This window comes from Mya arenaria, chromosome 8, assembly GCF_026914265.1.
Source record: "Mya arenaria isolate MELC-2E11 chromosome 8, ASM2691426v1".
NCBI lineage: Eukaryota > Metazoa > Mollusca > Bivalvia > Myida > Myidae > Mya > Mya arenaria.
This window is the reverse complement of record NC_069129.1, coordinates 410,325-426,800: the sequence shown is the minus strand read 5'-3', so window position 1 is coordinate 426,800 and position 16,476 is coordinate 410,325. Positions and strand designations below refer to the sequence as shown.

At 40.4% G+C, this 16,476-nt stretch overlaps 1 protein-coding gene across 1 annotated transcript; it reads left to right on the top strand.

Moving 5' to 3' along the window:
- The first annotated feature begins 2,098 nt into the window (after positions 1-2,098).
- Positions 2,099-14,632, top strand: LOC128242898 (uncharacterized). The gene is made up of 15 exons (XM_052960320.1): positions 2,099-2,156; positions 4,882-5,055; positions 5,373-5,454; positions 5,735-5,901; positions 6,170-6,337; positions 7,120-7,232; positions 7,764-7,938; positions 8,931-9,092; positions 9,294-9,422; positions 9,761-9,880; positions 10,632-10,832; positions 11,037-11,224; positions 12,268-12,437; positions 13,498-13,859; positions 14,514-14,632. Exons 1-15 carry the CDS (start codon positions 2,099-2,101, stop codon positions 14,630-14,632), a joined length of 2,388 nt encoding a protein of 795 aa, XP_052816280.1.
- The last annotated feature ends 1,844 nt before the right edge of the window (positions 14,633-16,476 follow it).

Sequence of the window (16,476 nt, the reverse complement as noted above, 5' to 3'; positions counted from 1 at the left end):
CGAAGATTACTACTTTCCCCACGACGGTACGGACGACGCGGCGTCTAACTTCTGTAGGGATCCGGAGGGCAGCAATGGTGCTCCGTGGTGCTACACAACCAACGAAGATGAGCGGAAAGGGGAATGTGATGTACCCATTTGCTCGAGTACGTTTACTGATATAAAGGCGAAAAAGGCTTTGTCTTGTGCAGCATAGGCATTTAAAATTTACAATCGCCCTACAAAATACATAATTGGGTGCTCGCTGTCTTTGACTTGACTAATACAAGCCGTTTACACACGGATATAGCGTTAATAAGATACGTACTTAGGATGGCAATGTCTGACTAACATGCTGACATGTTCATTTTTCGTCCAGTCCTCCCGGCTGACCGCCTTAAGCTGGTAGTACCAGGTTCGAACAGTTAACACGTAAGGCCTTACGGAATTGATGATTTGTTCATATAATTTACCATAAATATTGCAAAAATGAAAAAAAAAGAGTGTAGTATATTGATATAGATATTTACAAGTGACATAAAATTGATACTAATTTCACTGTTCCGAAAAAAGAAATTATCAATTTGATGTTTTTCTCTGTTTTTGTAATTTGAGCCGCCCTCCAAATTAAACGTCACCACGCACAGGGCTAGGATACAATTTCAATGACGTCTTTTCTAAATGACGTTTCGTTCGCATACCATTCGGTGCGCCTTTCTAAAAAACTACAATTATTTACTGTCATTTTTTTATATATTTTTATGCATATAATAAAAATAAAGAGAGTTTGTTTTAGTGTAAGATCGCAATATATTTCACATTGTGAACACCAAAAGTATATATTTCGCTCCTGACTATGCCACTCGTGGAAAATATGTATTGGTGCTTACTCTGTGAAGCACGTGTGTATACAATTTGCGACAACCGCTTACCGCGACAACCGAGAGGTTGAAGTAATACTGGCTCTAGAGTGAGAGATTGAAGTGATACGGGCTCCAGAGCAAGAGATTGAAGTGATACGGGCTTCAGAGCGAGAGATTGAAGTGATACGGGCTTCAGAGCGAGAGACTGAAGTAAAACGGGCTCCAGAGGGAGAGACTGAAGTGATACGGGCTCCAGAACGAGAGATTAAAGTATTACCGGCTCCAGAGCGAGAGATTGAAGAGATACGGATCCCAGAGCGAGAGATTGAAGTAATACGGACTCCAGAGCGAGAGACTGAAGTAAAACGGACTCCAGAGCGAGTGGTTGAAGAGATACGGACCCCAGAGCGAGAGATTGAAGAGATATGGACCCCAGAGCGAGAGATTGAAGAGATACGGACTCCAAAGCGAGAGATTGTAGTGATACGGGCTCCAGAGCGAGAGACTGAAGTAAAACGGACTCCAGAGCGAGAGGTTGAAGTAAAACGCACTCCAGAGCGATAGGTTAAAGTGATACGGTCTCCAGAGCGAGAGATTGAAGTGATACGGACTCCAAAGCGAGAGATTGTAGTGATACGGGCTCCAGAGCGAGAGATTAAAGTGATACGGACTCCAAAGCGAGATATTGAAGTGATACGGACTCCAGAGCGAGATATTGTAGTGATACGGACTCCAGAGCGAGATATTGTAGTGATACGGACTCCAAAGCGAGAGATTGAAGTGATACGGACTCCAGAGCGAGATATTGAAGTGATACGGACTCCAGAGCGAGATATTGTAGTGATACGGACTCCAGAGCGAGATATTGTAGTGATACGGACTCCAAAGCGAGATATTGAAGTGATACGGACTCCAGAGCGAGATATTGAAGTGATACGGACTCCAGAGCGAGAGATTAAAGTGATACGAACTCCAGAGCGAGAGGTTGAAGTAAAACGGATTCCAGAGCGATAGGTTGAAGTAATACGGTCTTCAGAGCGAGATTTTGAAGTGAGACGGACTCCAGAGTGAGAGATTGAAGTGATACGGGCTCCAGAGCGAGAGAATGTCGAATACTAGTTCTATTAGTGAAGTCACAATCAGGTGCGGGCTTTGTAGAGGTTAACTGTCGAGACGTATTGTTAGCCGGGGCTCATCAGCAATGCATTGTACATTTCTATGTTACTTCAGATCTGCCATGTACTGGGGTTACGGCGATGGAAGTTGGACAGCCAGTTCCCGTCACCATCGGTACCACGCTACAGGACAATTATGGTACGTGGGGAATAGACATACCAATGCATTGTCATACCAAACATTTGCCCTTTGCGTCAATTTGCCCCCGAGAGCAATCTTGTCCCTTTGAGGTTTTCTTGGACATGTTAGTATGGCATTTGAGAAAAATTTAATATTTCCAATAGAAAGTTTATATATACTGTGAAATCATTAATGTTCGTGGGGCATTAATGTTCGTGGTTTTCGTGGGTTGGGTGATCCACGAATTCAAGATCCCACGAAATATTAACCCTTTATTCACTTTTTTAATTGCCTTGTTACGTACATACTCTAGTATATTATTTACAGAGGTCGCAGTATACAGTGTTAAAACCTGTCTCACTGTATAACTTACGATCATCATTCTGTTAATATATTATAACTGCCTTTAACAAATAATGAACCAAATCAATTAAATGTGTTTTATGCAGCAAATGACAGTTATAAGCACGTGTTTAAACGTGTGCTGTTAATGAAAATCTCCAAGTTTACAAGATGTGCGTGATGAGTGTCTGTACTCGATTTTTTTATTTAATGAAATAATTAATCGATTACTAGTATATTGAAGGTTACTAAGCACCGAACGTGACAATATACGCACCTTTTCGGTGTTTTCACAGTTTGCAAAATTCTTAATTGGCATTCAATGGCTTCCCCTATCTGTATTTATGATCAGGGTACATCTTCTTTTATTACCTTTATTCCCAATTAAATCGATAAGTGACATGGGTATATGCACAAATTGCATGTCGTACCACATTAGCGAGTGTCATAAACCGAGTGAGGTAGAAGACGGAAATCACGGGCCAGCGTGTGGATATTATGCAGACGATCTAGGACGATCGCATCTTCGATTTTTTTTTCAAAAATGAAAATCCACGAATTCACGTACCCACGAAATTGTTTTTTTTCGGCAAACCACGAAATTTCATGCCCACGAACATTAATGATTTCACAGTAGTTTGCGATGAAAAAATACATATTACCAAAAGTGATGCAAATGCAGATTTAAATGCCTTCGTTACTCTTAAAATCAAACCAATCGGAAAAATTGCAGAAATTGACTTATTATGTATACAAACCTGTATTGAACATTTATATTAAAAAGGAAATAAACATGTTTGATAAAAATCATATGGTTGTATTGACCCATTCCCGTGTCACTACGTATCATGTATTTATGTTGTATGCTATGTGTTTTGGGACGGCGGCCTTTTATAACTAACTAAATAATATTTATTTGATTAATAAGAGAGCGGTCATAGTGAATTTGGTCAAAATTTGACAATTCACGGGCTAGTACTCCAGAGTTATTATAACATATGGAAAGTCGAGATGGTATGCCCATTAGCCTTGTAACTTAGTTCGGTAATGATTGAATAAGAAATGCTCAAGTTAGATAGTGTTTTTGGCAAATACATGGCTATAACTCCAGAGGTTATACTGCAATCGGACTGGTTATCGAATTCGGTCGATATATTACGACCATGAACATTGTAGATAAGCTTGGTTAAATAGCTGACAAAGTGAAATTGGTAAAAAAATGCCATTCATTGACCATAACACTGGAGGTGCAATCTGGTAAGTCAAGATCGTATGCTAAGAAACATTGTAACCAATATAAGTGGACAACAAATGCTTAGAGAGCGGACATGATTGTGTGACGTCGCAGACGACGACAAAGACGATTGAACAACATGATCCCTCTATGTCTGTTATGCTACACAAACGACATGATTAATTATGTTTTAAATTAATAACTTCAGTAAGCATCTGCTATAGATTTTACATTATTGCATATTGAAAATAAGAAACTCCATTTCTCAAGGAAAACAAATAAGCAAACGTGAAACATAGCAAAATCAGGCTTAAGCATGGTATTAAAACATCGATCTAATTGTATGAACAACTTGCCGAGGAAATTTGATACCAATATTAAAAGATTATTTTTTTTTATTATTTTTTTTTATCGTGATGAATAATTACATAGTGGGTATTTGCTTTCATATGGACATATTGACCGACCCCTCCCCCATTCCCCAACGCCCCGATGGTTATTCTCGTTAAAATGGAGCCTAAAACAAAGGTCTGTGGGATCTGGAGTTTTGATTATGTTCTGAAATAACCTGATTCAAGTTATCCCTTTAAGGATAGCTTTCGTTATTGGTATCTTGGTAATACATCTAATTAATAGTGCTCTATAACCATATCGCCAGCAATCGCATGACGTAACTTAGTACACTGTACTGATTGGCCGCAGTGCGCGCCCACTTCAAAGCACATGGTTATTGAGGCCTCTTTTGCTCTGACTATCGTAAGAGAAAGGTCAGTTATTTTGATTAAATGATTTTTTTTTATTTTTTTTTTGTTGTTGTTGTTCTCTAACTTCTGTTAAAACATTATTTAGTTTTATAGTGGCACGTTTAGTTTATATTCACCGAAATTAAATATTTGTTACGAATTATTATTTTTACATTTAGTTGTTTTGGATGTACGCTTTTTCGTCCTGTTACGATCAATCAATAAAATCAACTATTTTCACCAATCAGTAAAAAGGTTTCCTATTTCAAGGGTCTTTAGCATTCAATACTGTTGTATTGGTTTGTGTATATCTTAATAATAACAACATTGCAGGAACCCCTCAATTTCTTGCAATCAGGTTACAGGCATTTATTTGCAGCAAAATGGATATTTTTCATTAACATCAGCATGCACTAACATTTAGGGAGTCTGATGTTGATTCGCGCAGCAGACAGTCGGATGCCGTGTTGTGGGACGGTGGGTGAGTGGCGAGTGTTTCCGAGGAGCGCCGGAAAAGTCGCCCTGCAGGTGTGGCGGGAGACGGCCGACCCGGATATTCTCGTGCTGGTGGGCGAAAACATCGTGGATATACGATCTGGTAAGACGATTCAGACATTTCTTGATTCACATATTGAATGTGAACGTTGATCAGCAAATTGGCAATGATTTTAGAAAACTCGGACCTAAAATATTGTTCTAATATGTGGCATGATAGGGAGCCCTAAACAGCGTATGACTCCCAACACCTACATAAATATTACACACTTTGATGTTTCAGTGATGAACGAAAGCGATCACTATGATTTCCAGTTTGTCTTAACCAACTGTGCATTTCTCCACAAGTAACGAAGTTGTGGGCGCAAAATGTTGTTTTTGTCAGACTAACACATACTTTTATTCTTCGTTCTGTTACAGGTGAGGAGGACATAGCGCAAGTGGTGGTATCGATTGCCCTTGGAGACCGGATATCCGTGGATACGGGAGACTACATCGCCTGGTAACCTAGCGCCTCCATTTCGTTCTGCTGCACTTTCAGCATTATCCTCGCATTTGTATCTCAAGTACAAGCTGTTTCCTGTACCGGTATTTGCAGTCGACACACGAAACATAATACTAGTACATGTGTCGGTAATGTTTCATATTAGACTTATTCAAAAGACAACAGTTTATCAAAAAATAAAAACGTTCCGACAGCATATTAAGTAATTTGCAACATAGCGTTCATGACACAAATGTCTAGTAACCCACAAACACAGTAAAACTATTTCCCGCTACAGGTACAGCTCAGGCCAGGAGAGTATCCCTTTCGTAGGAACAGCGGCTTCTCACCCCGTCTGGAGGTTCACCCCTTCTACAGCGCTTTCTGTTGGCAGCATGCTCCAACTGACCGGATATGACATCACTGCCGACAGGGAGTTCTCTATAGGGGCAATATTAGCGGCCAGTATGTGTAAAAACGTCAATTGAATACGAAATGATTTCAAGTAATGGAACCATCAGGCAGTGTCAGTCCAATCTTATTAAACTCTTATTAGATATTTCACAAATGTGTTTAAATACAACTTTCTGCAGCGTATTTAAACCGAAACGTTGACATATCTATACAGGTTGCCTATATTTAAGCACACTCAACAGTTTCGTATATATATATAGATACACATTACAAATTACATGTCAATATTGATATAGCACTGTATCCCGACGTCATTCAGGTGTGACCCCGTACTTTACGAACACCGTACATGAGGTGACGGTGTACGCTAACGCGACGGTCTCTAGCATAGTATACACAGTACAGTACACTGACGACGACCCGGGCGACATCGCATCGTTGTCCGTTACCATGGAAATCAGCGAGTTGTTTGCGTTTCTTTCACCAGGTAGATTGACGAAGTTTAGATTCCCAACATTTCAACTCTGTTGATAATATGTGTTTGAATTGTATTTCATTTAACGTACTTTGATCGTCTAAATGTTTATTCGCCATTCAAGTAGCATATCGTGGTCACGAGTATTCGAAAAAAAATCGTTTAAATAACATATCACTGAGTAAAGTTCTCCTTCTGTGGCGGATGGATTCAAACCCCTATTTTGTCCAGGCAAAAAAACGATTTATTAAAATGGTAACAGTGACTTCCTTGTCTGGCGATTCGCGTTGAGTGTGGTACTGCATGTCCTCGCAAACTGACTACTCAGGGATACGTTAGATAACCAAGGGCTTTATTTGAAAAAATAGAGCTAGGGTTATTCGCCCGGACACCTTTATATCTTAAACCGTCTCTTCCGCTCTGCTGTCTATACAATACAAGTATAAGCGCCCAATTGAAACAGATGCATCGCTCATTTATGGGCTATCCTAGAACTCCAGATCTCAATAGCCCACGCATTATGTTGTCTGTTTTTCGATGAAAATTGCAAACGGGGATAAAAGAGCGTTGGTGTCGTCGTCTGCAGCGTCGTTATGCAAACACCTTGGCCAAAACTCAAAAACCGTTCAAGATATTCAAACGAAACTTGGTACACGTATACAGACGCATAACAATATTCATCACTCTGGCTTAAATATTGTTTGAGTTATGTCCCCTTTTTGGGCTGAACAAAAAAAGACGAGCGTTTGCGTTTGCTTCGCAGCGCTCTTGTTTTATATTTCCATAACGTATAGATGTACGAGTGAGCGGCGAACTAGTGCTTGGAACACACGTGCTGACGTTCCAGGTGACTGACAGATGCGGGTCTGTGGACACGATGGACGTCACCGTCATCGTTCAGCCGCCGGTACTGAATTACATCGTTATTTTTAGTATTGACAATAAGAAAACTCGCGTCTCCACTTACTGTTCAATGCAGTTAAGTCACCAGTATGTGTGATTAATGAGTGATTATCAGGATGATAATTAGAAAACAGAAAATCAGTCACATTTAGGCATAATTCTTCATTAATGCTTTTTAAAAAAAACAAAGCCGCGGGGTAACGTTTAAAGGTTTTCTGTTTCCAAAACAATAACTAAATCAGTATTATTTTATGACACAAATGGGTCCGTCTACGTGTGCATGAGTGTATATGTTTGAAGGTACATGAGTGTACGTGTGCACCTCTCTCCAAAGAGGTTTTGAGTTCAAAAACAACCAGGGAAACGTTCCAATGACTTCTCAAAATTGAAACCAGTACAGGTTTTTATCGAGGAAAAGGGCTTGGAAGTGATAAACTCATACTCAGCGTATAACTGCCTGTGTAATCATGTTAAAATGACTAAGCATAAACTTCAAATACTGATCATAACCAAGCGAACATCAAACGTTTTCCAGCCAGTTGCCATCACCAGTCTACCGGAAGTGACGTCAGTCTCTGAGACGGCCTCAACGCAGACGCTCTTGCATGTGTTGGCTTTCTCCCCAATCGGAAGTTATACGTGTTCCCTGGACTACAGCCCCGTACGGTCGGAGGGAAACCCGTTTATGGTGCAAGATACGCCGAATCAGGGTTAGATTGGTCTTGTTTTAAACACAAACACATATTCTTGCTGTCATAGTTATGTGATGTACAATTGGTACAGGTACAACAGGTAATTGCATTCTTAATATCACGGAAGAGTTTAGGTGTAATATGTTTCAATTTTTATTTCTCTCGAAGAAATAACAAAATGCGTGAGTTCTGTGTGAGAGCATTACTTTCATTGGAAGCTTTGGAAAGAATCAAGGTCTAACCAATCAAATGGGCCATGCATTGGCGCTTAGCACAAAATGGGGTTGTTTTTCAGCAAAAACAATTGCATGTATATTGGAGAGTAGGTTGGTCGGTTTTTGGAGTGAATTTATCCCACTCATTAAGAGTTACGTGTCGTTGAAAGTGATTGTTACACTTTTGGCTATATTGGAGTTTGTGGGGCCAACTACTTCCACAGTTTCAGGAGATATTACTCTGTAACTTAGTATTCATTACCAGCGCGATGGCTGGTACTGCCTGGCATAAGTTTAGTGACCCATGGTCTTAGAATAGTTAAATGGACATCATTATGATTTTTACACTTTTGCATATTGGAATTTGTGATGCTAACTATTCCATTGAACATGCCCTTCCATATTTTTCGAGTATTCATCCCAGGTTATGGTGCCTGGCTTATTGTTAGTGAAGCCCTTCTCGTCTTTTTAGTTGTGTTTTGCATTGACCTTGTGACAAATAAATATTATTTCTTAAAACAATAATAAAACATGATATGTATTCTTGCCTAATCAATCGATCAATACATTCTGTGTCAAGGCGGCGTGCGGGGGTAGTCATCACGTACGTGATAGTTCTAGTTTGTCGTTAAAATGAGTGTTTCATAAAAATGTATTGAGTCAAAACTGGCCAACTTCTGGCTCATATCTTTTATCTTTGTAACCATTCTGGTTTGAGTATCTTTCTCGGTTCATCATTTTCCTTTTCATGGTTTTCTTTTGACGTACTACCGCACACACCCGTTACATTTCTAGGGTTATGTATATACCTACAAGACAACGCGAATATCCTGTTCAACGTGACTCCAGTCTACAACGTGACTGTGACGTGCACGGCGCTCACTTCCGCTACTGACACAGACTTCCTGTTGGTCAGCGTACAGCCAAATTCGGTGCCCGTGTTTGTGAATTTTGAAGGTGGATAGCCCATATATTTGATATTGAGAAATGGTGTCATATTTATTCATCGTAAATAATTAATCTACTAAATGAGTCACAATTCAAGAAGCACACATAATTATGTAGATTTTAAATTGTCATTGTATCTTTTTTTAAACCGCTACCTTTCCAGTATTCATTTTCACGTCTAAACATGTTTTTTTTTATTTATTCCCCCAGCGTCAGCGCTAATCCCGGACACCATGACTGCCGGAAGAACCGTGTACGCGGTGACAGTCACGGATAGCCAGCCACTCTCCCTAACGCTGCTCTGTGACCCCGCAGACGGTCCCTTCACTGTAGCAAGTGGTAAGGGGTCAGAAGCTTACGTAATAAACGTCCTGATATGTTTTGAATACAGTTAACGGGTAGTTACCCGAGGATACTCGAGACGGACAGGAATACTCGAGTTTCTCGGTGAATGGCTGAAATCAGACCCGGGGCAACTCCAAACGTCGGGTACCTCGAGTTTTTAGTCTTTATTATACATGTTGATATGTCTAAACACAAAATATTTAAGACAAAATATTCAACTTTATATCGATGAAGGTTTATGCGATTGGTAACGAAACTACCATGCTAAGCTATAAATATGTATGCTATCATTATTCATCTCAATAACCAAACTTTATTTACGTTGCACACAGACGGCACCGTAATTCTGACGACACATGCCCCCTCTGCTGGATCAGCGTTTACGTGGATCTTCACGGCAGACGACAGTTTTGACTCTGTGACGTCACCTGCCGTCACAGTCATTATAACAGGTGCTTCTGTTGGTTAATTTACAAGTCAACTTATAAAGATTAAATGTGTCTCTAAACAGTTAATTGACAAAAAAGAATGTACGCAGTTTTCATTAGAACGAGTCCTCGGCAGATAGGCAATATCATTCCTCGGTAGGTAAGCGATCCCATTCCTCGGCAGGAATGCAATCCCATTTATTAGCAGGTAGGCATTCCCATTTCTCAGCAGGTAGGGGTTCAAGTTCCTCGGCAGGTAGGAGTTCAAAGTTCATCGGCAGGTAGGCCATCTAATTCCTCAGCAGGTATGGGTTCATGTTTCCCGGCAGGTAGGCGTCCCATTCCTCGGTAGGTCCGATATCCCATTCCTCGGAAGGTAGGACATCTCATTCCTCGGCAGGTAGGCGTTCAAGTTCCTCGGCAGGTAGGCGATCCGATTCCTCAGCAGGTAGGACATCACATTCCTCGGCAGGTAGGCGTTCAAGTTCCGCGGCAAGTAGGCGATCCGATTCCTCAGCAGCTAGGACATCCAATTCCTCAGCAGGTAGGACATCCCATTCCTCGGCAGGTCCGATATCTCATTCCTCGGAAGGTAGGACATCTCATTCCTCGGCAGGTAGGCGTTCAAGCTCCTCAGCGGGTAGGCGATCCAAATCCTCGGAAGGTAGGCGTTCAAAATCGTCGGCCGGTAAGCCATCCCATATGTTTGTTATAAGTTGTTATTTATTAAGGTAATAAAATATAATTTTTATTTTCTGACTTAATTTCACAACAGACGCGAGTGTTCCTCCCCGGTTTCTAAGCGCCACATACAACGCTGATGTGCCGGAAGGAGCGTCACTCGGCGCCACAGGGTTCCGCCTGCATTGGACGGCCGGAAGTGCAGACAGGAGCGTCTACAGTTACACCGCGGTGTTCGAACCCCACACGTGCTCCCTAATGTTTGACGTCACAGGAGAGCTACTCACGAATAATTGTAAAGTTAATTTTAGGCGAAGACGCTTTACTGGTAACTTTATGTAAGCTTTGTCATCGAAAACGAAATGATGAAATAATCATTCGAGAGTTTAAGTTTTATTATTTATTGTTGAAAAGCAATGCGTTTTTGTTCGTTTTTAATGAAACTTTTAAAAAGGCGTTTTTCGAAGGTAAACTGTACAGGCTTCAATGTTTGTTTTAGACATAAGCCTTGACGTTATCAAACTGATAGACTATGAGACTGACGTTACGTCCTGTAACGTCACACTGACGTTGGGAGACGACCAGGAGGCGTCAGCACCAGTGACGTTGATGGTGGACGTCGTCGACGTTGACGAAGCGCCGGTGTGGTCACGGACAGCCTACTATGTGACCACGGAGGAAGTTCCGGTGAATGTAGTTCTGAGTAGACGTTTTAGTACTGCTTTTTAGTGGTAATCATGGTCTATATTATATAGTCATCACCATTCTTTCAGGAAAATTATACGACAATTACCAATGTTACAAATACAAGTCCAAAACAGATAGGTTCTAACAGAAGTATGTTGCCTGCGTAGAATGACGACATATAGGAATCACGTTGTCAGGCGTCGTCGTCGTCTTCCTCCGCTTTCGCAATGTCCGTGTCTGTACACTCTCATGTCCGCTCTCTTACTTATGTCTGTGTTATCCAATCTTTTTCAAAATTGTTTATTCGCAACATAAACATTTAAGCATACTTCTATAGTGTCCAAACGCTGATGTGAAACCAATAAACAATAAACTAATTAGAAATGAAGTTAAAAGATGATCACCAGAATGTCCAACACAAAAATGTAAACAAACTTGCTAACCCTAACCCTAACCCTAACTCTAATTCTGTAAAACAAAGATATATCTAAACTATCTATCTAACTATACCTAAAGAGTATCATCTGGTTTGCCACATCATGCGAAGATTCTAAAATTCGATTCTCTACAACCCCTCCCCCCATTTATGTGTACATCAGTGCATCCTACGTTACAAAAAGTGGCCCAGAGCCCTTGGATGTTTAATCACTACAATTCAAATGCCAGCATGTGGCGAACGTAAGACAAGTTTTGTAAGATAAGACTCTACAGTCGTTGAACAGATCAGCGTTTTTTTTTACTGTAATTGTCCCTTAAAAATATTTGCATTCGTTATGGCGCATAATGTAAAACTACTTAATTTGGTTAGAAAATAACGGGTGTTCACGACAGGCGACGCTTTCAATTTACTGTTGTGTTGTTGTTTTTTGTTTTATTTTAGTATGTTACGTATAATTATTTTTCTTTTCATGTAAAACTGGCCTAGAATTACTTAAATAGAGGGTTTAATACCTTTAAATGACTTAAAGACATCAAATATATGGGGTTACAAGAGCGCCCGATGTTTAAGGTTAATCATGTTTATATCTTGACCTATCTTTTAGAACAACACGCCATTGACGGTGCCCGACCTCACCGCTGCTGACCCCGAGGGCACTGCGGTCACGTACGCCCTTGACTGCGGTGAACACTCCGTCAACCTCAATATTGACGCCACTTCCGGTCAGGTTACCATGGTGGCCGCCTTCGACCTTGACACGACTTCTGTGGATACGTACACACTTCAGTGTTCTGCAATTGCTTCTGACGTTACAAATCACGCGTCATCGGTGCCACTTTACGTCACCATAACAGACGCCAACGACAAAGCGCCTATCTTCTCGGCGCCTATATTATCGATTTTCGTATTAAACGGTATTTATTTTAAGAAATCCACGTAGTTAAGCGTGTATTTGACAGCACAAAATGGTTTATTACATAATGTAAGCATATTTTCTTTGCTAATCGGGTCGCCCCAAGTAAATTGACAACTCCATATACTTTCAAACCTTACTTGACATTGATTGTCAAAGTTATTCAATACACAACGCTTAAAAGATAAACCAAACCATTAAAAGCCTTTAAACTATTGTGTGCGTGTATTGTATTTGGTATTTTATGCTCAGAGTTTACATTGTCATAACGACCAGTACCTAAAATATGCCGTGACAGAAAAGAAAAATATACACAAGGTTTGAACACCCCATTTGAAACTGTATTCATATTCAAATGGTCATTTTTCACTTTCAAGAAACATTGCGAGATATATCCCAGTTAGAGCGAGTTTCAGCCATAGACGCCGACCGGACATCGCCAAACAATGACGTCACGTACTCTGGTAATTCAGCAAACTTTGCTGTCAATGAGGAAGGCGTCATTTTCAATACAGTATGTTGAATAAAACGTTCATTCTTGGTTCGTTTTATAAGCAAGTTTATGTCGAAGTATTGTAAAAGCTTATATACATGTATAATATATAACTAGTGGTAAATGTGTTGTCAAAGACAATACGCTCATTTAAAGAAAGGCAAATAGCTTTGCCATAATTTATTGTCGAGTTATGCTCCATAATCCACTGAAAACAGACGCGGTTGTAAAATGAAATGTTTATTTTTGATCCTGCTTTATTTTGTGATTTTAGCGACCATAATAACAACGTCCAATACATTTAAAACTTAAAACTGTGTTCATCTTATTATAAATATGTCGTCCAAGCACGAGAATCTAATTACATTACATGTATATCATCTAAACACTCTACATGATCTTACTTTTTGGAATATTGTTTACTTTAGTCTTGTACCGTTTCCTTCAAAGGTGGTGATGGCGGACGTTCTTCCGGGCACAGTATTTCAATTCAACGTAACAGCGACGGACGGAGGCGACCCAGGCCTGAGCAACCAGGCTAATGTCTTCATCTACGTTGTATCATCACTTCCGGAAATGCTCACTACCACCACGCCTGCCTTACCACAGACTTCTCAGAGTACTGAAAGTGACACACACTCCCTGGGGTCTGATTCCGGAAGTGGAGACGACGGGCCATTTTCAGCGGGGATTTTTGCCGTCGGCCTACTCCTGTTGCTGACAGTGGTTGGAGGCCTTGGTCTGGTGGTGTGGAAGCTGTGCTTCAGTGGACGTCCGCAAATAACACCAGGTGAGACCGGGGCCGCTATGTCCTTGGGTCGCTATGTTTCATGCCATTATGTTCCAGGTCTGATATAAACCGGGTCCCTATGTCAAGGTCAGTAATGCCCAGGAGTCGCTATGTCCCGGGCCGCAATGATCAGGAGTCGCTTTGTCCCGAAGTTTCTATGCCCGCGTGTGTGTGTATCGTTTGAGATACAGGTTATCCGGTTAGTGCAGTGGCAAGCACACTCGGTTATCCTCAAAGTGTCCCCGGTTTGAGTATCAGCCTTTAAGGCGAATAGGATTTTTATCAGTGGTCACCAAGCCGGACAAGTAGGTAATCCTTCAGGTACTTTGGTTTCCTCCACAGCATAAGATCATACTATCGGCAGCGTTACTAGGATATTTCATGCCATTTTCCATGCCATGCTTAGAAATCCATTAATTTCATGAAGCGCTTTACATCTTGTGACTTCCAAATGTTCATGAATTGTTGTCAGTACACGGTATAGCAGCTGGAAGTATAAAAACCCGCGCTCATTTGTGTGTTTTAAAGATAGCTTTAATAATCAAACATAACAAACACTATTTGCTCGAACTCCCTCATATGGATACATAAACATGCACTTTTAATCTAAATCTAGATATTGTATTTAAATTGTCATTCTTGACTATTGTGCAGATCTGGCGTCGGTCCGGTCTGACACCCCGGCCAAGACGACGTACGTCCAGCCATCGGCGTCACACACGCTCGCCAACAATTTTTCCACCCAGCCAGGTCCCGTGAAGCCAGCTGCATAGACAGAAACCGCCACTGACATTTGTGCTGTCTTCGTGTTAAACTCATGGTTTCACCATTTCTCTTAAAAAAAGTACTTTCGAAATAAAATGTTATTTTCGAGGGAGCATTTTCATGCAAAACCGAATGTTGAAAATAAAAATTCTATAATAAACATGCTGAAACTAATTGTCAGTCTCCTTGAAATATACCCTGAATGTTTCAAGGCAAAATAGCATCGAATTAAAATAGTTTGTGTCCTCTTAAAAGTACTTACTTTTCGAGAAAACCTGTGCACGACAAACGATATGTACATCTGGAATAAAGGACTATGCAATCCAAAACTTCAAACTCTGGGTATTTTTACCTGAAATCGCATCATGTTTCAGCTACATTGTTGAGCTACTGGTGATTGAAACATAGGCAGATTCATTACGTTACTGTCCAAGCTCCTTGAGACTTTTGAACAGTCTTGCGTTCAGTAAAGGCACTTGCGGCGAACGTTGTTGCTGTTTGGTTCCCCGCTTGCACTGTTTGCAATGCGTTGCAACAGGGATACAATAACATTACAGTTTTTTTAGGTTTTATAAACGCTCGCACTACTGAACGCATTGCTGGGTCGATTGCTCAGAACTATGTTTAAGTTAACAAAGTGATATAAACGAGATAGTTGTTGCCTTTTAAATAAACGTGAAATATTTGATTATGTTCTTATAATTAAATAAACAAGTACTGCTTAAATAGTAACAGTTCTCAAATCTTGTAAGAAGTACTGCAGATCACAAGTGTTCCATGGCGTATCTTAACTACAAGATAATTGTGTCGCATGCCTGCGGCCTGATCTACATGGTATTAGTAGTGTTTAATTTTTATGGATGTTCATATGGAAATCCGACTTTAAGGACAAATAGCATCTAGTCACTAAACGAAGGAACACTATACTGATGTGGCTGTTGTCGAAGATTTGTTTACGTGGAGCTGTATACAGATGAAGATCTGTTGTTTAGTTGAGTTTATCAATGTCTGCCTGCGCCTATTTGTTTCATTATGGCTTGACCCCGCCTTGTCGCTATCGCGACTTAAATTATGTTTAAATGCCATAAGTGACATGAGATAGAAGTCACTGCAATTCCCAGTCAAATCCAGATATAAGAAGACTTAAAGAAACAGAGTGAGATACAAGAATTACGAGCGCGATACCCTAGCTTTTTCCGAAGAGACCCCTTAATCCTTTAACTGCAGCGTGCTTGCCGAATGCGTCTTACCCAAATGCGAGGGTGAACAAGGACGGTATTAACGATTATGTTTGATCATGTTCTAATGTATTTAAATAATACAAGTACAGCTGAAATAGTTGTCTCAAATCTTGAAATAGTGCAGATCAAAAAGTGAATCCATTGAATTTCAAGAGCAGTAAAGATTTGAAAGTTAATAACGATGACGCTAGCAACATTATAAGTTCTAAACAGCCGGCCCATTGTCTATCTTTACGAGATGCAGCCACCCAGGGAAACATCACTTTTTCATATTAAACAATTACGGCACGGTCCTATTATACTTTATAGGTCAGTAATTAAGGTGACCGCTTAATCTAGGTGATACATGGACTTATTGGTCAACTACTTTAATGTCTGGGGGGCGGGTGGGGGGGGGGGGGGGGGGGGTGAAATACAAATCAGTATGTTATTTGTACGGGTAAAAAATAATATTTTATAAAAAGGGCATAATAATTTAAATGAAATATAAGAAAATCAAGCAGTGTTTTGCCTTAAATGCAAAATGCAAAATAAATACTTATTAATATTCCTGGTGTCAATTCAAAATAAAGCTGTACTCTGGATTCGATCCAATTAGTATTCCGGATGCT